The 21224-nt window shown below is 41.8% G+C and overlaps 2 protein-coding genes across 2 annotated transcripts in view; both read left to right on the forward strand.

Moving 5' to 3' along the window:
* Window positions 1–16170, forward strand: part of LOC122919766 (mucin-5AC-like) — a 59883-nt gene extending 43713 nt beyond the window's left edge. Inside the window, exons 7-13 of the mRNA XM_044268951.1 lie at window positions 415–855; window positions 1700–2038; window positions 5588–6028; window positions 6873–7211; window positions 10672–10760; window positions 11180–11244; window positions 16113–16170. Coding sequence (XP_044124886.1) covers window positions 415–855; window positions 1700–2038; window positions 5588–6028; window positions 6873–7211; window positions 10672–10760; window positions 11180–11244; window positions 16113–16170 — 1772 coding nt within the window. The remainder of the gene's footprint in view (window positions 1–414; window positions 856–1699; window positions 2039–5587; window positions 6029–6872; window positions 7212–10671; window positions 10761–11179; window positions 11245–16112) is intronic.
* A 1181-nt stretch (window positions 16171–17351) lies between these two features.
* Window positions 17352–21224, forward strand: part of LOC122919672 (adhesion G-protein coupled receptor G4-like) — a 68911-nt gene continuing 65038 nt past the window's right edge. Inside the window, exons 1-3 of the mRNA XM_044268834.1 lie at window positions 17352–17406; window positions 17508–17665; window positions 20028–20151. Coding sequence (XP_044124769.1) covers window positions 17596–17665; window positions 20028–20151 — 194 coding nt within the window. The 5' untranslated portion in view covers window positions 17352–17406; window positions 17508–17595. The remainder of the gene's footprint in view (window positions 17407–17507; window positions 17666–20027; window positions 20152–21224) is intronic.

Consider the following 21224-nt stretch of genomic DNA (forward strand, 5'->3'; position numbering starts at 1 on the left):
TCAGGTTAAATTATTATTATTTTTACACTCAGATGCCGCGATCATGTATGAGCGCAGCATCTTAGGGGTATAATGACGGGGCGGCGCTATCGCAGCTCCCTGTCATTGCACCCGCTCCTTACCAAAAAATGCGCTTCGTAACGAAGTAATTTGTCACAAAGCGATTTTTTGGGTGAAATTCAGCGAATCAGCCGAATCAAACTTTTAAGAAATTCGCTCATCTCTACCTATTATATTCACTAATATTAATATACAAAAGGATGCCATACCTACATTGTAGCAGGTATACCCACATTACAGCCTGTATGCCCTGAGCCAGCACTGACAACTCAACCATAGTTTAAATCATTGCAGGAACTGATGTGCACTCATCTGCATACAGTCAGATCTTAATAGAATGTGTTTTGTGTCCAGGGACAACTACCTCTACCAGGACACCAACACTAGTACCAGAAAATTCAGCATCCACTGAGATCTACCCTGCGGCCACTGAGAGTTTTTCTTCTGTGACATCCACTCCTAGAATTTTCTTCACAACCTTAACTCAAAAGGAAACTGCTAGCAAGAATGCCAGCGGCAATTTAACATCTACTGGGCTGCCTGGTACTCTGCCGACAAGCCGATCTGTAGAACCTAACCTTTCTACTGAAGTCTCTACTACAGAGTCATTACCTGACCTATTAACCAATTCTAGTGTCAAATTACCAACAGGTAATAACGTATCTACGACTAGTAATATGTCCTCAACGTATCATAGCCCACCAGAACTGAGAACAACATCTGTTGTGCCAATTTCATCTTGGACAAACACCACCACTATACAGCAACAGGCAACTGATACCAAGAGTACACCAGGTAAGCATCCATCATTTGCGTTTTTTGTTCCCCATCATTTCACAGCATCTTTGGGTGATGCCGACAATTAAAGCTACGCAGTAGGGCCAGTAACCATCCAGGACTATCCAGTTGCATTCTTTATAAATGCACCATAAAATGCACCTGACATATATACCCAACATCTCCACATACCACCTATGGTCCCAGTAAATTCCAAAATAGTGGGGGTCATTTATTAAGCCCAGCATTTGAGAAGCCAGTCTTAATAGCCTCTATATCTCGCGGTGGATCCGTCGAAGTTATGAAGAGGCGCCTGCCTTTACATAATTTCGGCTCACCCGGTGCCAGTCTAAATGTAAGACAGCTTCCTTGCTGTCTTACATTTAGACCATTTTCTACGTCTAAAACAGGCATAGAAAATGATGAATGAGAAGGGCCTGCTTGCCCGTCCCCTTATCCGCCCATTCTACACCCACTTTTTTAGACCTGGGGTGAGCAGGGAAAAGTTGCAGATTGTGGCACAAATAATCTTTGAGCTGCAATCTGCGCAGAGGTACGCCTAATATAGGCATATTTCTGGATAGTAATTGACCCCCAGTGTCTTTTTGGCATCTGCCACCAGTATACACTATTTCCGTTCCAGGGAAGTGCGAAAAAGTTGTCCACTTTTGATAATTCCTTTATGTTAAACATTTTTGCCTAAATAAGCCGATCACATTATCTTCCATTGAGAAGATCCAAAGCCAATAAACTGTTTTCTCTGGGTGGAAGATAGGGGGAAATAAGACATTATATGGAGCCTACTAAAAGAACCACATAACAGGCCCCCTCTTAATTTTTAATGATGAAGTGTTCTTTACAGATCCTCAGGTCATAAGTACAACAGAAACTCCTAACATTTCCACACAACCTAAAACACCTGAACCTACGAATGGAACAACGCCTCAGGCTATGATTACATCTCCAACAACCAAGTCCATCACATCATCAACTGTTACTGAAGTGTCTAGTGCTTCCTCAAGCTCTTCATCATCTACGCATAAGACTTCTATTGAAACCTATTCTTCACCTCTAACTGTGATTACTTCAAGTAGTACGCCATCTCCTTCTCCAAATACTACTCTTAGCGGGGTGACGGAATCATCAGTTTCACTTTTAGGAACCACATATATCTCTGCATCCAGCGAGAAACCAACTACAGGTAAGTGACTGAGAAATAATCTTGTGGACATAAGAAAATAATTCAAGTATACAGTCTTTAAAGTGTTTATCCATCTTTGGAAACCATTTTATGGTTCACATATACACTGCCCGTCCCAAAAAAAAATTCGCCTCCAAAAATATTTTGTTGGACCGCCTTTAGCTTTGATTACGGCACGCATTCGTGGTGGCATTGTTTCAATAAGCTTCTGCAATGTCACAAGATTTATTTCCATCCTGTGTTGCATTAATTTTTCACCAAGATCTTGCATTGATGATGGTAGAGTCTGACTGCTGCGCAAAGCCTTCTCCAGCTCATCCCAATGATTCTCAATAAGGTTAAGGTCTGGACTCTGTGGTGGCCAATCCATGTGTGAAAATGATGTCTCAAGCTCCCTGAACCACTCTTTCACAATTTGAGCCCGATGAATCCTGGCACTGTCATCTTGGAATATGCCCGTGCCATCAGGGAAGAACAAATCTATTGATGGAATAACCTGGTCATTCAGTATGTTCAGGTAGTCAGCTGACCTCATTCTTGGAGCACATACTGTTGCTGAACCTAGACCTGCCCAACTGCAGCAACCCCAGATCATAGCACTGCCCCCACAGGCTTGTACAGTAGGCACTAGGCATGATGGGTGCATCACTTCATCTGCCTCTCTTCTTACCCTGATGCGCCCATCACTCTGGAACAGGGTAAATCTGGACTCATCAGACCACATGACCTTCTTCCATTGCTCCAGAGTCCAATCTTTATGCTCCCTAGCAAATTGAAGCCTTTTTTTCTGGTTTGCCTCACTGATTAGTGGTTTTCTTACAGCTACATAGCTGTTCAGTCCCAATCCCGTGCGTTCCCTTCGTATTGTGCATGTGGAAATGCTCTTACTTTCACTGTTAAACATAGCCCTGAGTTCTACTGTGGTTTTTCTTCGATTTGATTTCACCAAACCTTTAAGTGATCGCCGATCACGATCATTCAGGATTTTTTGCCCACCACATTTCTTCCTTGAATACGATGGGTCCCTACTATCCTTCCATTTTTTTAATAATGTGTTGGACAGTTCTTAACCCAATTTTAGTAGTTTCTGCAATCTCCTTAGATGTTTTCTCTGCTTGATACATGCCAATGATTTGACCCTTGTCAAACAGACTAACATCTTTTCCACGACCACGAGATGTGTCTTTCGACATGGTAGTTTAAGAAGTGAGAATCAACTCATTGCACCAGTTGGGGTTAAATAACTTGTTGCCAGCGGAAAGATAATCGCCCATGTAATTATCCAATAGGAGGCTCATAAGTATTTGCTTAGATAAATCCAGGTGGCGACTTTTTTTTTTGACAGGCAATGTAGAATCAATCTAAATAGAAAAGTTAATTTAGTAAACACTTTGCATTAATTGCCATGTACTGGAGTTACAGTCGGTATTATAGTCCAGTTAGATTACTGCAGTCTTCCACCATTAATTCCTGCCTCTGCACAGAGCTTCCTCTGATGATTTACATTCCAGGAAGTGCCTTCTTTATACCAGACACAGTGCAGTAATATAAAATAGGAAAACGTTACTGACCCACTGCATTTTAGAAACTCAACTAAGCTGTTGGGATGTGTTTGTTTTCAATAGCAACCAGTAGAAGTGTGAATGCAGCTCTGGACTATATCATAAAGTGTGTGTTGATTTGATATGTAGATTTGCCCCAGAAGGTACTTATGAGAAGATAATAGTCTAAAGGGAGTCTGTCATTTCCAAAATAGGTTTCAAAGTAAGTGTTATAAGTGTTATACCAGTGATCCATTCACACCACCACCTCAATCCTCCCAGAGGACAAGAGTGCATACTTGGCTTTCCCGTCCACTGTGCACTGTGCACCTGCCACCGACCCTGTGCCCCTGCTCAGTAGGCTCAGCTACCGGAGTAGCACTGCTCAGTCCACTCCATGCAGGCTAAGGTCTGCTTCCTTTCCTGCACTCTCTTTCTCTGCCCTTAGGATGCGCAAGCTTGCTCAGACTTAAAGGGCCAGTTCATGCACCCTAATCTTCTGGCGCCTCTGGCTATCCAAGGTATTCAAGGCACCTTATCTTGTGAGAGGGTGCCTGAGCAATAGGTTTTTAATAAGCTAGTGTCCTGCTAAGGTGCCCCATTGTTCTGTTTGACTGTCTGTGTACTGACCACTGCCTGACTTCTGGATTTTATCTTTTGTTGCCTGATCTGATCCTCCATGAATTTGGAAATAGGTGGAATTAATACAGGGAATAAGTGCAGAGTAGGAAGGCTTCTTAAAGTAAAACTAACAGGTCTGTAAGAGCCAGAATTCTTGCTGGTTGGTAAGTGATCAAATAATTATTTCATGCAATGAAATACAAACTAATTATTAAAAAAACCATACAATGTGATTTTCCGGATTTTTTTAGATTTGTCTCTCACAGTTAAAGTGTACCTACAATAAAAATTACAGACCCCTCCATTCTTTGTAGGTGGGAAAACTTGCAAAATCGGCAGTGTATCAAATACTTATTTTCCCCACTGTACCACTGAAAACAGTGTGAACAGAACTTTACACATATTAAACATCCTACTTGCCCTACAGATTTGATGCACTTATGCTCATTAATGTCGACTTCCTATTCTCTTATTCAGTTCAATATTTTGCCCAGAGCTGTAGAGCTAGTTAGTCGCAGTCACCCATCTGCTTACCAGTATACCCAAACACTTCCTATTGCCATCTCTATGTCTGTTTTAATCAGTATGCTTTGCCTACTATTAGAGATGAGCGAATCGAATCCCACAAAGTGGAATTCGATCCGAATTTCAGGATAAATTCGATTTGCCTAGAAGCCGAATCGATTAAATAGTATAAAAAAACAAAAAAATTCTAACTTACCTGTTCCATTTGCTTGCGACGGGCCTCCAGCCTCCAGCTTGCTTGAAGATCTCGGCCGAAATTTCGTGTGGCGCTAGATTACATCATCAAGCCGGAGTTATGACGTCATATGTCACCACACCAGCCGGCGTGATTACGTAATCTCGCGCCGCACAGGATTCCGGCCAAGATCTTCAAGTAAGATGGAGGCTGGCAGCCCGTCGTGAGCAAATGGAGGAGGTAAGTTTGAAGTTTTGAGTTTTTTATACTATTTCAGGTTAAATTATTATTATTTTTACACTCAGATGCCGCGATCATGTATGAGCGCAGCATCTTAGGGGTATAATGACGGGGCGGCGCTATCGCAGCTCCCTGTCATTGCACCCGCTCCTTACCAAAAAATGCGCTTCGTAACGAAGTAATTTGTCACAAAGCGATTTTTTGGGTGAAATTCAGCGAATCAGCCGAATCAAACTTTTAAGAAATTCGCTCATCTCTACCTATTATATTCACTAATATTAATATACAAAAGGATGCCATACCTACATTGTAGCAGGTATACCCACATTACAGCCTGTATGCCCTGAGCCAGCACTGACAACTCAACCATAGTTTAAATCATTGCAGGAACTGATGTGCACTCATCTGCATACAGTCAGATCTTAATAGAATGTGTTTTGTGTCCAGGGACAACTACCTCTACCAGGACACCAACACTAGTACCAGAAAATTCAGCATCCACTGAGATCTACCCTGCGGCCACTGAGAGTTTTTCTTCTGTGACATCCACTCCTAGAATTTTCTTCACAACCTTAACTCAAAAGGAAACTGCTAGCAAGAATGCCAGCGGCAATTTAACATCTACTGGGCTGCCTGGTACTCTGCCGACAAGCCGATCTGTAGAACCTAACCTTTCTACTGAAGTCTCTACTACAGAGTCATTACCTGACCTATTAACCAATTCTAGTGTCAAATTACCAACAGGTAATAACGTATCTACGACTAGTAATATGTCCTCAACGTATCATAGCCCACCAGAACTGAGAACAACATCTGTTGTGCCAATTTCATCTTGGACAAACACCACCACTATACAGCAACAGGCAACTGATACCAAGAGTACACCAGGTAAGCATCCATCATTTGCGTTTTTTGTTCCCCATCATTTCACAGCATCTTTGGGTGATGCCGACAATTAAAGCTACGCAGTAGGGCCAGTAACCATCCAGGACTATCCAGTTGCATTCTTTATAAATGCACCATAAAATGCACCTGACATATATACCCAACATCTCCACATACCACCTATGGTCCCAGTAAATTCCAAAATAGTGGGGGTCATTTATTAAGCCCAGCATTTGAGAAGCCAGTCTTAATAGCCTCTATATCTCGCGGTGGATCCGTCGAAGTTATGAAGAGGCGCCTGCCTTTACATAATTTCGGCTCACCCGGTGCCAGTCTAAATGTAAGACAGCTTCCTTGCTGTCTTACATTTAGACCATTTTCTACGTCTAAAACAGGCATAGAAAATGATGAATGAGAAGGGCCTGCTTGCCCGTCCCCTTATCCGCCCATTCTACACCCACTTTTTTAGACCTGGGGTGAGCAGGGAAAAGTTGCAGATTGTGGCACAAATAATCTTTGAGCTGCAATCTGCGCAGAGGTACGCCTAATATAGGCATATTTCTGGATAGTAATTGACCCCCAGTGTCTTTTTGGCATCTGCCACCAGTATACACTATTTCCGTTCCAGGGAAGTGCGAAAAAGTTGTCCACTTTTGATAATTCCTTTATGTTAAACATTTTTGCCCAAATAAGCCGATCACATTATCTTCCATTGAGAAGATCCAAAGCCAATAAACTGTTTTCTCTGGGTGGAAGATAGGGGGAAATAAGACATTATATGGAGCCTACTAAAAGAACCACATAACAGGCCCCCTCTTAATTTTTAATGATGAAGTGTTCTTTACAGATCCTCAGGTCATAAGTACAACAGAAACTCCTAACATTTCCACACAACCTAAAACACCTGAACCTACGAATGGAACAACGCCTCAGGCTATGATTACATCTCCAACAACCAAGTCCATCACATCATCAACTGTTACTGAAGTGTCTAGTGCTTCCTCAAGCTCTTCATCATCTACGCATAAGACTTCTATTGAAACCTATTCTTCACCTCTAACTGTGATTACTTCAAGTAGTACGCCATCTCCTTCTCCAAATACTACTCTTAGCGGGGTGACGGAATCATCAGTTTCACTTTTAGGAACCACATATATCTCTGCATCCAGCGAGAAACCAACTACAGGTAAGTGACTGAGAAATAATCTTGTGGACATAAGAAAATAATTCAAGTATACAGTCTTTAAAGTGTTTATCCATCTTTGGAAACCATTTTATGGTTCACATATACACTGCCCGTCCCAAAAAAAAATTCGCCTCCAAAAATATTTTGTTGGACCGCCTTTAGCTTTGATTACGGCACGCATTCGTGGTGGCATTGTTTCAATAAGCTTCTGCAATGTCACAAGATTTATTTCCATCCTGTGTTGCATTAATTTTTCACCAAGATCTTGCATTGATGATGGTAGAGTCTGACTGCTGCGCAAAGCCTTCTCCAGCTCATCCCAATGATTCTTAATAAGGTTAAGGTCTGGACTCTGTGGTGGCCAATCCATGTGTGAAAATGATGTCTCAAGCTCCCTGAACCACGGGCTCTTTCACAATTTGAGCCCGATGAATCCTGGCACTGTCATCTTGGAATATGCCCGTGCCATCAGGGAAGAACAAATCTATTGATGGAATAACCTGGTCATTCAGTATGTTCAGGTAGTCAGCTGACCTCATTCTTGGAGCACATACTGTTGCTGAACCTAGACCTGCCCAACTGCAGCAACCCCAGATCATAGCACTGCCCCCACAGGCTTGTACAGTAGGCACTAGGCATGATGGGTGCATCACTTCATCTGCCTCTCTTCTTACCCTGATGCGCCCATCACTCTGGAACAGGTTAAATCTGGACTCATCAGACCACATGACCTTCTTCCATTGCTCCAGAGTCCAATCTTTATTTTCCCTAGCAAATTGAAGCCTTTTTTTCTGGTTTGCCTCACTGATTAGTGGTTTTATTACAGCTACACAGCTGTTCAGTCCCAATCCCTTGCGTTCTCTTCGTATTGTGCATGTGGAAATGCTCTTACTTTCACTGTTAAACATAGCCCTGAGTTCTATTGTGGTTTTTCTTCGATTTGATTTCACCAAACCTTTAAGTGATCGCCGATCACGATCATTCAGGATTTTTTGCCCACCACATTTCTTCCTTGAATACGATGGGTCCCTACTATCCTTCCATTTTTTTAATAATGCGTTGGACAGTTCTTAACCCAATTTTAGTAGTTTCTGCAATCTCCTTAGATGTTTTCTCTGCTTGATACATGCCAATGATTTGACCCTTGTCAAACAGACTAACAGCTTTTCCACGACCACGAGATGTGTCTTTCGACATGGTAGTTTAAGAAGTGAGAATCAACTCATTGCACCAGTTGGGGTTAAATAACTTGTTGCCAGCGGAAAGATAATCGCCCATGTAATTATCCAATAGGAGGCTCATAAGTATTTGCTTAGATAAATCCAGGTGTCGACTTTTTTTTTGACAGGCAATGTAGAATCAATCTAAATAGAAAAGTTAATTTAGTAAACACTTTGCATTAATTGCCATGTACTGGAGTTACAGTCGGTATTATAGTCCAGTTAGATTACTGCAGTCTTCCACCATTAATCCCTGCCTCTGCACAGAGCTTCCTCTGATGATTTACATTCCAGGAAGTGCCTTCTTTATACCAGACACAGTGCAGTAATATAAAATAGGAAAACGTTACTGACCCACTGCATTTTAGGAACTCAACTAAGCTGTTGGGATGTGTTTGTTTTCAATAGCAACCAGTAGAAGTGTGAATGCAGCTCTGGACTATATCATAAAGTGTGTGTTGATTTGATATGTAGATTTGCCCCAGAAGGTAATTATGAGAAGATAATAGTCCAAAGGGAGTCTGTCATTTCCAAAATAGGTTTCAAAGTAAGTGTTATAAGTGTTATACTAGTGATCCATTCACACCACCACCTCAATCCTCCCAGAGGACAAGAGTGCATACTTGGCTTTCCCGTCCACTGTGCACTGTGCACCTGCCACCGACCCTGTGCCCCTGCTCAGTAGGCTCAGCTACCGGAGTAGTACTGCTCAGTCCACTCCATGCAGGCTAAGGTCTGCTTCCTGCCTGCACTCTCTTTCTCTGCCCTTAGGATGCGCAAGCTCGCTCAGACTCTTAAAGGGCCAGTTCATGCACCCTAATCTTCTTGCGCCTCTGGCTATCCATCCGAAGGTATTCAAGGCACCTTATCTTGCGAGAGGGTGCCTGAGCAATAGGTTTTTAATAAGCTAGTGTCCTGCTAAGGTGCCACATTGTTCTGTTTGACTGTCTGTGTACTGACCACTGCCTGACTTCTGGATTTTATCTTTTGTTGCCTGATCTGATCCTTAGTGCTCCACAACAGTGTCTCTTGACCCGCATGGGTCAGCAGTCTACTGAACAGAGACTACTTCAAGAGGTAGCGGCCTGGTGGTTCCCCTGCAATGGATCCCTGTATAGGGGTTAAGGTATAAAAACCAGGGGATGGCCAGGATAACACCTTTAGGAGAAGCCTCAAGGCAGTTTTGTTCAATAGGCAGAGAGGGTCCACATCCACTATTTGCAACAGTAAGAAAAAATTCAGTCCACAGACAAGCTCTTGCTTGCTCCTAAAGGGCCAGCCAGGCCCCCTAATATTCCTGGGTCTTTGGCTATCCATCCCATGGTATTTAAAGGGAACCTTGTGTATAGAGCTGAGGACATGAATTGCTAGATCACTGCTAGAACATCCGTAATACCCAGCTCTGTGTGCTTTTATTGTGTAAAAAAAAAAACTATTTGATACATATGCAAATTAGCATAAAAGAGTTATATCTTACTTGTGTGACCAGAGAAGAGTCATATTTTCAAGCTCTGACTCATCTCAGGTTAATTTGCATATGTATCAAATCGTTGTTTTTTTTACACAATAAAAGCACACAGAGCTATGGGGACTGGATATTGCAGATGTGCTAGCGGCCATCTAGCAACCCATGTCCTCAGCTCTATACACAAAATCCACATGACAGGTTCCCTTTAAGCCATTTTTCCATGTGGGAGGGTGCCTGAGCAATAGGTTCTAATAAGCTAGTCCCTGCCTGATCACTTGGTGCTCCACACCAGTGTCTCTTAACCCCCATGGGTCAGCAGTCTACTGAACAGAGATTACTCCAAGAGGTAGCAGTCTGGTGGTTCCCTAGCAAATTCTTGCAGATCCCTGTAAAGGGGTTAAAGGATGAAGACCAGGGAGACTTCCAGGATAACACAATTAGGAGTAGACACAAGCCAAATTTGTTAAATAGGCATAGCGTGTCCACATTCACTATTGTAACAGTAAGCAAAAATTTAGTCCACTAATCCTGAAAAATGCTTATTCGATTTTTATGCAGATAAGGTTTTCGTGCACAGTGGGTTGGATCATTCCATTTGGTAAACCATCGTTCAGTCACTAATGTCACCCTGCACCTTTCCCTCCTGTTTTATTGACAGTATCTGAGATTTCAGAGCTGGTAGTGATGACGCAGGGGAAGCTAGGTGCACATAATAGAGCAGTCCTGTGCTGCAAATTTGTAATTTTTCTCTATCCGTATGATTTCTTTTTAGTCATTTTCTACATGGTTCAAATCAAGTTCACAACCCCAAGCCCAGATGTGATGGATGAAGATATGGCTTCTTCCCTTATACAAAGCATGGTAAGAATTTATCCACTGAAATAAAAGAAGGTTTAGATAGAATAAAAAAATAAAATATATAAACACTCAGATAATAAACCCTCCATCCTGCATCCTGTTGCATCTCTATAGGGCCAATATGTAACTGGCATTCTTGTCTTAAATATGGTCATATTCCCAGCACCTCTATAACAGTTTCAGCACAGTGCACAATAACTATGCCACATAATGTTTCTTGAGAATAGCAAGTTACAGTGCTCTCCTATCATGCTCATAAAAATCTATTAATAGTGCCCGGGCCCCCAGTTGTGCCCAGAATGATCCATTTTCAGCTTAACCTTAATATTACTTAAATATTAATAAAAAATAAAATAAAACTCCACTGTTATAGGATCATATACATTGCCTCTATAATCCATGGGTGTCTTTTTATTTCTCAGATGGACCAACTTCTCAACAACACGGAATTTGCTGCAGTCCAGATTACTGTCTCCTATACAGTAAAGTACGTCAGCTTAAAGGCTATGTACACCTTTGGGGGCATTTTTTTTATTAGTGTATTATACTCATTATGAGCTAAAAATATTTTTTTAATTTGGTCTTTATTAAAAATATGGCACCCTTTTCTCTATACAGAGCTGAGATGCTCTAATAGCAGAATCTGTATTTTCTCTCTGCTCCAATTGAAGTCAGTGAGTCTCCCCTAAATGCTGTTAACAACAGCTCAGGCAAGATGGCAGCCGCATAATCAATATACAATAGAATTTAAAAAAAATCTACAATGAAAAAATAAACACAGATCAGAAAAAAGGATGTGGTGCTATTGGGTTTTAAATTGAAAAAATATAGGCAACACATTTCCTTTACATCAGTAAGTCAAGCTACAACTGAGAAGGTCAAAGGTAGGTAGAGATGGTAGTAATTGGAGAGAAGGCTTAAAGAAGTATTCCAGTTTTAATTATGACATTTAGTTATGCAGAGAATAGGATGTTGAACAATTTTCTAAAATACATTTAAAATTTTGCTGGTAGACCTTTCTTTTATCCATATAGTAGCCTCTTCCTTAAGAAAAAAAAATATGGTATGGCCCATTTTAGTCCTGTAAATGCATCCATAGGAGAACTGGATAGGACTAAACATGGCGTCAGTCATGTGAGTCAACATGTGACCCGGCTTTTAGTTAACTGCCCAGGTATCTAAAAGGTGAATAGTGGTGTAGTGAGAAGCAGAACATATACAGGATTTACAGTATTAATATTTGCAGCAGCATCTCATCATATTTGTCAGTGTCTGTGTAGAAACAGATCTGTGTGTGTGTATTTAGTAAACTTTATTAACAACATGACAACACCACCTAGAGACAGGCAGCCATTTTACAACATCACCTAGAAACATGTGGCCATTTTACAAATCACTTACAGATAGGCAGCCATGTAGATACATACAGTAATATAGTTACTGTAATAACCACAATAAAATCTAAATTACATATCACATGAATGAGTCCTGTGTGCTGACCCAGCACATGTATGTCATGTAACAATGTTGCTTACTGAATGCCAGGGGTTATATGATGTAAAGAGTGTCACATGACTGATGCCATGTTTCAGTTAGCCATGGATCCATTTACACAGGACTGATCCATGGGCTATACCATTCTATTGAATATAGGGCTCAAGTGCCTGATATAAGAAAGGTATGCAGAATTTTAAATACATGTATACATACCTCCCAACTTTGTAAATGAACAAAGAGGGACAGATTGTGGGGCGCCAAATTTCCCCCCAAAACATAACTATACACCTAATTCCACCCAGTCCCCTTAATGCCCCACATAGTAATTATTCCCCCTTCATGCCACCGAACAGTATTTATGCCCACATTGTGTCTTCACAAAATTATGCCCAGCTGTGCCTCCAGTAATATGCTCACGTATGTGCCCCCAGTAATCTGCCCAGCTGTGCCCCATTAATATGCCTACATTGTGCCCCCAGTAATATGCCCAAAATGTGCCGCCCAGTAATTTGCCCAAATTGTGCCCCCAGTAATATGCCCACATTGTGCCCCCCAGTAATATGCCCATATTGTGCCCCCCAGTAATATGCCCACATTGTGCCCCTCACAGAAAGTAAAAAAATAAACACCACATACTTACCTTCTTCCTAGCAGCAGCAGCAGGACATCGTCTGCTCTAGTCTGTGAACGAGGCGGAGCTAAGGCTAACTGCCGGCCAGCCCCACCCCCCACACAGACCAGAAGAGTGGATAGCCGGCAGGAGGGAGGGATGATGAAGCAGGGAGCCGATGCCAGCTCTCTGCTTCATTATATTACAGGCAATTGTCTCTGCTTCCTATAGAAGCCGGGACAGCTGCCAGAAAGCAGGACATCCCGCCCCCGTACGGGGACATCGGGACAGCCACTGTAATTCGGGACTATCCCGCGGGATCCGGGACAGTTGGGAGGTATGTGTATATTTGAAAATTGTATATTTTCCTATTATATAAACAGATACATTTAAAAAAATAAAAACTGGTTTATCCCTTTAAGACTTTCTCTATTTCAGATTCTAGTTTAGAAATGTGAAATGCAACAGATTCAATTCTAGCTGCTGATTGTGGTAATAAAATGTAACGCCTGATATAGCCGCGTGTATAGAAAACCAATAACCCGAATACTAGATGACCTAGGTAGGTTATTAAGGTCAATGAACAAAGGTGGAGAATCTGTCACCATGACACCCCCCTCAGCTACTATAATATAAGAATAGCTGAAGAGGCCCAGATTCCTAAAATGTAATTATCACCTCTGAAGTCACTTTCCTTTCCCTGCAGTAAGTCGGCTAAGGGTTCGAGCAGCCTAAGCTCAGAGAAGTAGTAGAGCGGACTTCAAGATCCTTCATTATCATACAGATCACAGGACGTTAGCAGCTTTACGGCAGGGGAATGAAACAAGTTCAAAGATACTGTAATGACGTCTCTGGAGGCTGTGTCTCTCCTGCTATCCACTATTGTGATAGAAGGATTTAGGTCTATATACAACACAAAGTTGTTGAAAACTTTTTACTGAAACATCTCCAAGTTCCAACGGTGTTAAGGTGAACCCGAGATGAGGTTCCACTCTCTGCAGGCACTACTCAAAGGGGTAAAAATTTGTAGAAATTTTACAAAGCTTCCTGAATATCATTGATACATAATCTAGGACAATATCCACACTATCCTTTTTCTTACCAATCTTTATATAATATTAGAATTATGAATGAACAATATAATATTCTGATGTTTCAAACATAATTACAGTTTTGTATTGATTCTAATCACATCTGCAGTTGAGCGTATAGTTGAGCGAATTGATAGGTAAGAATTGTTTCATTTCATCAAGCAGGGTTCTGCACCTGGGGTGGGATGTCCCTGAAGCTGAGGATGCTCTACCCGCCTCTTGATTGACAGGGCTGGACATCTCGGGCGACCCTGACAATCTTGAACCTGTGCTGTTGCTCCAAGTAGCGGTGCAGCATGGAGGCTTTACTTTCGTTGGTGGAGCAGCAGCTGTTTGTGCCCTGCCACCCGGCAGTGTAGCGGCACACGCACAGTCGCTGCTCCAGTAGCTGAAGCAGAACTTCTGAGCTTGCACCACTGCCTGGAACAACAACGCAGGTGCAAGATTGTCAGAGCTGCCCGAGATGTCTGTCAATCAAAAGGTGGGGGGAGCGTCCTCGATCTGCTCATCTCTAATACTGTCTTTCCAGATAATGCTTATACTCCTCATGAATCATTCTTATCAATATCTTAACTCCTGATCTAATCTTATTGTCTCAATGTTTGCTGCAGTAATAAACCTGGGAATATCCGTATACAAAAATACAGTAGAAAGGTAAAAGGCTCTGAAATCCATTTCTATGAACATGCCTCCACCAGGATGATTTCTTACGGTAACATGGCAAATATTGAAACGAAATAGCCAGAGCAAAAAGGCTGTGGTCATTACATCCTACTACTGTATGTTGAGAGCAGTATTCTCTAAAGCTACACTGAAACCTTAAAGAGAACTTTATGCAGCCCATACTAACGGCAGTATAAAGTAGAGACAGGTGAGTTGATTTCAGCGGTCTGTCATTTATAAGTTAAAAGTAAGTGGTTGCCGAGAACCAACATCACAATCCATTGCAGACTGGGCCTGGAAAAGAGTCCCGGCCACCTGAGAAGAGTCCTGGTTATTCATGACTTCCTGCCCACCTGCTGATGACTGACCGTCTTCTACCTAGTTTTCTCCCTTTCTCTCTAGGAGAGAACTGCCAACCATCAGCAGATGGACGGGAGAGCAGGAGATTATGAATAACCAGGACTCTTCTCAGGTAGATTTGACTCTTTTCAAGGCCTGGGCTGTAATCATTATGATGCTGGTTCTCAGCAACCACTTACTTTTAGCTTATGAGAGACAGACCGCTAAAATCAGCATTTCTGTCACTATTTTATGCTGCCCACAGTGAGGTCAGCATAAAGTTGATCACAGGTTCCCTTTAAGTAAATTTATACATGGGAAAGTCCTTATTTGGGCATATATGAAGTTTTTTTTAAGATTATGGGAACCTTTTAGAGGGGTTAAGAAGATGTTTTTGGTAATTAGTTTGAACCAGTCAATCCCACATTTAAAGTCATAATAGAAGCTTTTTTCTGGGGTACATTTTCTGGGGTAATTGTGACATCATTGTGTTTAGCAACATGATGTGCTGTCAACATTTTTGGCGACCCATTGAAATGAATGGGCCTGCATCCAATCCAGTAAAAATACAGTCTTGTGCATGTGGCCTTATGCTGCTTTCAAAGGAAACCAAGAGGAAAAAGGGATGCAGCAGTAGACTACATGTATTCCTACTGGTGTTTACTGTCTTTAATCAGAAGGTCTAGACCAGTGATGGCTAACCTTGGCACTCCAGCTGTGGTAAAACTACAACTCCCAAGATGCCCCCTTTGCTTGGCTGCTCTCAGAACTCTGTAGAAATAAATGGAGCATGCTGGGAGTCGTAGTTTCACCACAGCTGGAGTGCCAAGGTTAGCCGTCACTGGTCTAGACTATGACTCATTTACTTTATTAAAGGGGTTTTCCTACAATTGAAAATAATCCCTTATCTGCAGCATAGGTAATAAATGTCTGTCCACTGGGTCCCCCACCCATCACAAGAACTGGGGTCCCGAGACCCATGTTTCTTCACTACTGTTTGACTGTGAGAGCCGCTCCATTTAAACTCATCCTCACTGTAATCATCCAGTGAAGAATTAGGGGAACATGCACCCCTGTTCTAGTAATCGGTGGAGGTCCCAGTGATATCCTGGTCATAGGTGATAAATAGTGGGAAATGTTGCCTTTTCATGGCAGGGATGGAGATAACCACTGTATTCTCCAACCAGTGGAGATGAAGTTAACAGAAAGTTGAAGGAAATGACCCAGCACTGGGGAGGACTGGTAATTTAAAGTGGCCCTGGAAAAATAAATCCTAAAAGTGACCCCATGTTGTAGGGGGTTTTAAATTGACAGAAGGCCAGGCAACACAAATAGGGTCAGCAATACCATATCGAAAAATACCATCCCACCAGAACCGTGTATCACAGAGGAGCACAATATATTGACTCAAAAGCTGTCCCTCTGTGGTGGCAATAAATAGATGCCAATTTCTGTCTTTCTCCTCCAGTTCTCTCTGATTAAGATATGGAGCAGGGGTTTAAGAGGTGAGATGTGGGCCAGATCAGTTGAATTCAGGAGGGCATGTGGGTCGTGGCAAAGAGGAGGACTTGGGCAACCCTCTGGGCATCGGCCCACTGGGAGATTTCCATGTAAGGTCTATGGCCAATCCGCCCCTGGCCCAGTGGCTGGCCTAGGACCTATGAAAACTATGTTGTGTCTGTAACTCATGAGTTACGGGAGCAGCGTAGCTTGCTGTACTACACTGTTGCTTAGCTTCCACTCAGATATTTCTGAAAGTCCGTCCACCTCCAACCTGCACATACTGAGGTTTGAATAAAGATCATGGACATGAAAGATCAAGATGGCACAACTCTTTGAAGACTGTCGGACAAAATAGAAGAGCTCTTTCCCGCTTCTTTATTACTAGCTAGTCTAAAGCCTCATGCACATGGCTATATTACAATCTTCCTATTGAATGGAGCCTTAGTATGGCATGCGTATTCTATAGGGCACTACTGTACATCTTTTTGCCTCCACTTTCATACACAGGCATGCTGAAGTTTTTACGATTGGTTACTTTATGAATCAAAATTGTAGCATATTCCATTGGATGCTGTATTGCAGAACTATTTTCCAATAACTGCATTGCTTCTTTGAAATAATTACCCCATAATCTAGTGCTCTATGGAGCAACATATGGCGGCGTACAGTGTACCCATAGCTCTGCCTCCTACATATGGCTTAGAGTGGTTCTCCAATCCTGGTGGATGCAAGTTATCTATTTCCCTCCTTCATTAGTATAGTTTTGGTGACTTTTTGTGGCGTGTGTTTCTATTAACTTTTAAAAAAAATGCTTTTGAATTTTTTTCCCTTCTTTCTGTAAAATTGTTCTTTTTAAAGAAAATTCCTCTATATAATGACTTTCCCTTTTTAATGATTTTTTATGCTGCCAGAAAAAGGAGATCAATGAGGACTCTGATGACTCCAAGTTAGTATTATAATTGTGTGTGACCCTTCTATCATTTCTTTTTAGATAATATATATATATTATTATTTTTTTATACATACTGTATGCAATATCTATTTCAGCCCTCCAACGTATATAGCCAAATCCATTGTTCGTGCAAATTCTTCAAGAGACCCGGAATTACTAGCAGATGAATTGAAACGTTTTCTGATGGAGGGTTTTACAGATCCACTACCGAACACAAGTATTACTGCACAGAATGTGACTACGGATCTTTTAGGTAACTGCCTTTATTTCATTCAATGATCTTATGAGATAATTACTGTTCTTCTCGTTTTATTACAAGTCAACCACTCACTGCAGGGAGCAGCTGAATGTGCCGAGTTTATAGATAACTGTATAATATTTTACAGGTTTATGAACATAAGTCGGATATTATATTCTCTAAGAATTCATTTAACAATGCTGTAAATTAAATTATATCTGTTTTGTACATGTTGTAAATCTGAAGGTTAAAAAAATAACTCATTGAAATAAATCCAGCCTAGAAAATCCGTAGGACTGGCACTCCACAATTCTGTACTTGGCATCGGGCTTTGTTCACCACTATTGTATTTCTAATCTGTTCCTGATTTTATTGGGAAAATGTAATAAATGTGGAATTCATCATACCAGCTTTTTCATTTGCTGTTGCATTTACTGCAGTGGGAAGAAAAAAAAAAAGAAAAAATATCATTTTTATGCTTGGTTTATAATGGAGTTGAGCATATAGAGTCTAAACTAATCAAATTTATTACAAATTTCCCAATATTTTCAGTCTACAATAAATCAGAATTTTTTTGTGGATTCGTCCCACATGAGCGGGCGCCTGCTATGTTACAGTTCGGAAGACAAAGAAGTAGACATCTTCCACCAAAAAGGGATCATTTTTAGACTTTTTTTAAATAAAAAAATCTGATATTGCAGTGTGTTATTAAACAGGCTGTTTGTTACCACCGGCTACCATCCATTTACCCGTAGCCATATATATGTCTGTCACTTTGATATCACTAATGATGTTATGATGTTAAAGTATATTAAATGAAGATTTAATATATGCAAATGAGCCTCTAGGAGCAATGGGGGAGAGGTCATTACACCTAGAGTCTGTGAAGGTTCTCATTTATCCAGGTCATGGTATATATCTGTAAAGAATAAATCAAGGCAACAGGACGTACTGTAAATTTCTTGAAAACGTTTCACTCGGTCTTCCAAGAGGCTCCCCTTTTTCTGCAACTGCCGCATCCTCTGCACTTTGATTGACAGGGACAGGCATGATGATGTTTTCACTGCCTGGCCTGTTAATGTGCAGAGGATGTGGCAGTTGCAGAGAGAGCAGAGCCTCTAGGTGTAATGATAACGCCCCCGTTGCTCCTAGAGGCTCATTTGCATATACTAAGACATCCGTTTTCTCAGCAATGCGGGCACATATGAACATGGGACCAACACAGATGCCTTCAGCTGCCAAGCGCACATATAACAGGTCAGCCAGTGTCATAGGTACAAATCTGCTGACAGATGCCCCTTAAAGAGCTTTAAAGGTGTCATCCATGACTTGTCAGGATAATTGGAGCACTTTCAATTCAGATCATATTTTAGAGCCGATTTGACAGAATTAGATTTGGCTTTTCTTTAGATACCATTAATTTAGTGGAAAAATCAGTGGAGTGGAGTGTTGTTCATGACATCTGTGATATCCACCGTGATCACCCCCCATTGGAAAGAAAATGCCCACATACCACTGGAAAGGAGCCCTTATCTGTATTATCCACCATAGGCTTATTGTCATCAGGCCAAGAATCTCTCAACATGAAACATAATGAAAAATAAGCAAGTACAACACAGCAGACCCGGAAGATGGTAAACAGGAATGAGACAGATGCGACGATCCTACATGAGCTGCTCCCACATTCACACGTTTCACACATTCAGTTCTTTCTAGTTATTTCAGCACACGTTCAGAATAAAGACTATTGACATGTGACTGAGAATCAGGCAGTTCTTGCATATGCTACAATTAGTGTAGGTTTATAGATATGACGTTACTGTAGTCTCACTATACTCATTTACTCCTTGCCCCCCAGACAACAAGATACTGTAGTATTCATTCTCACTATAGCATAGTTATGGGTATTATAAGTGTTAAAATGCAGCTTCTGCAATAAACTTCTAATATCGGGATAGGTCATCAATATCAGATTGGTGGGGCCCCATCTCTCTGTACCCCCACTGATCAGCTGTTCACGTATAACGGGAGCAACGTGGCAGTTACTGGTGCCATCCATTACACAATGGATGGAGCTGTGTAGATCCAGTGTCGACTGGTGCCACAACCCCTTTAACCAGTAAACCTAAACTATAGTAGACTCCTGTATCATCAGCAAACAGCTACGGTTACTTACAAACATGAATAGGCCACAGAACAGACCATGGTGGTCACCACCACTAGTCGTTAGTCTCTTTACAGTAACTACAATACTGTGACATGCGACTTAAGCAAAATCCACTGAGCTATCCAGGAATCAAGTCCATTTTCAGTAACTTCTCTGAGCTCTTTATCTTAGCGCTTTGATATTAGTACTTCCATTTATTTTACTCTACAGAACTCTGTAAGAATGAGTCCACAAGCTATGATGACTTTCTATACCAATGGCCTGATACAAACCCAGCAGAAACAGCCACCCTACAGTGTCATACAAACCCAAATTACATGACAAGCAGAGAATGGTAAGATTCATTTCATTATGCAAGAATCATGGCAAAGTGTGCGTCAGCAAGGATTTACACAAAGTATACCATCAGCTCACACTGCAGATGTGGAAACAATGATAATGAGTCACATTATTATGACCACCAGCTAATATCCAGAGTAATCGCCACGTGCAGCACGGAAAGCAGCTAGACGGGCTGGGAGTGAATCAATAAGGTCCTGGTAGGTCATCAGCCATACTGATCGAAGTGCACCCCACAGCTGCTGGAGGGTGCGTGGTAAAGGATCCATAGAGCAAAGTAGATAATCAGGTGGTTCCACAGATGATCAATTGGGTTCAAGTCTGGGGAATTAGGGGGCCAGATAGTACTTGAAAGTATTGGTCATGCTCTTCCAAGCAATGTCATGTTGAATTGTCTTGCTGTTGTGTGATCAGGTCGCATTGTCTTGCTGGAAGATCCCATCTGTCCCAGTGAAGACAATCAGCATGTATGGGTGTACTTCATCTGCAAGTTTGGATTCATGCCCAAATTGGTTGAGAATGCCTTCCACATGGATGAGTGGCCCAGAGAATGCCACAAAACATTCCCCAGACCATAATACTGCCACCACCAGCTTGTGCTTCCATCAATGGCTGCAGGGTATTTGTTCTCTGATGTTTCCCTCCTGACATGCCAACATCAATCTGTTTGATGAAGCAGAAAATGTGACTCATTGAAGATGGCAACCCTTTGCCAACCAACGGAGGTCTTTCCTGACTATGCAACTTCGTTAGCAGATGTGCAGTGACCATCCTTTGGAGCCCCGAACGCAGTAGGGTTCACTGAACTGTTGCTTTAGACACACATCTGGTAGCCCCCTGGTTCATTTTGGTGGTGAGCTGCACCACTGTAGTGTGTTGGTTCATCCTTGGGCACTTTCGTAGACGACGTTCACCTCTCACATTAATGGCATGTCGTGCTCCGCCGTTTCCAAGTCGCTTATTCGCAGTGATGAAATTTGTCCACTTACAATACACTTTCATCACAGGAGCACACAAACAGTTCAAAAACTGCACAGTTTCAGAAATACCACCACCCTTGGCCTGGAA

Source organism: Bufo gargarizans, chromosome 9 (assembly GCF_014858855.1).
Source record: "Bufo gargarizans isolate SCDJY-AF-19 chromosome 9, ASM1485885v1, whole genome shotgun sequence".
Lineage (NCBI taxonomy): Eukaryota > Metazoa > Chordata > Amphibia > Anura > Bufonidae > Bufo > Bufo gargarizans.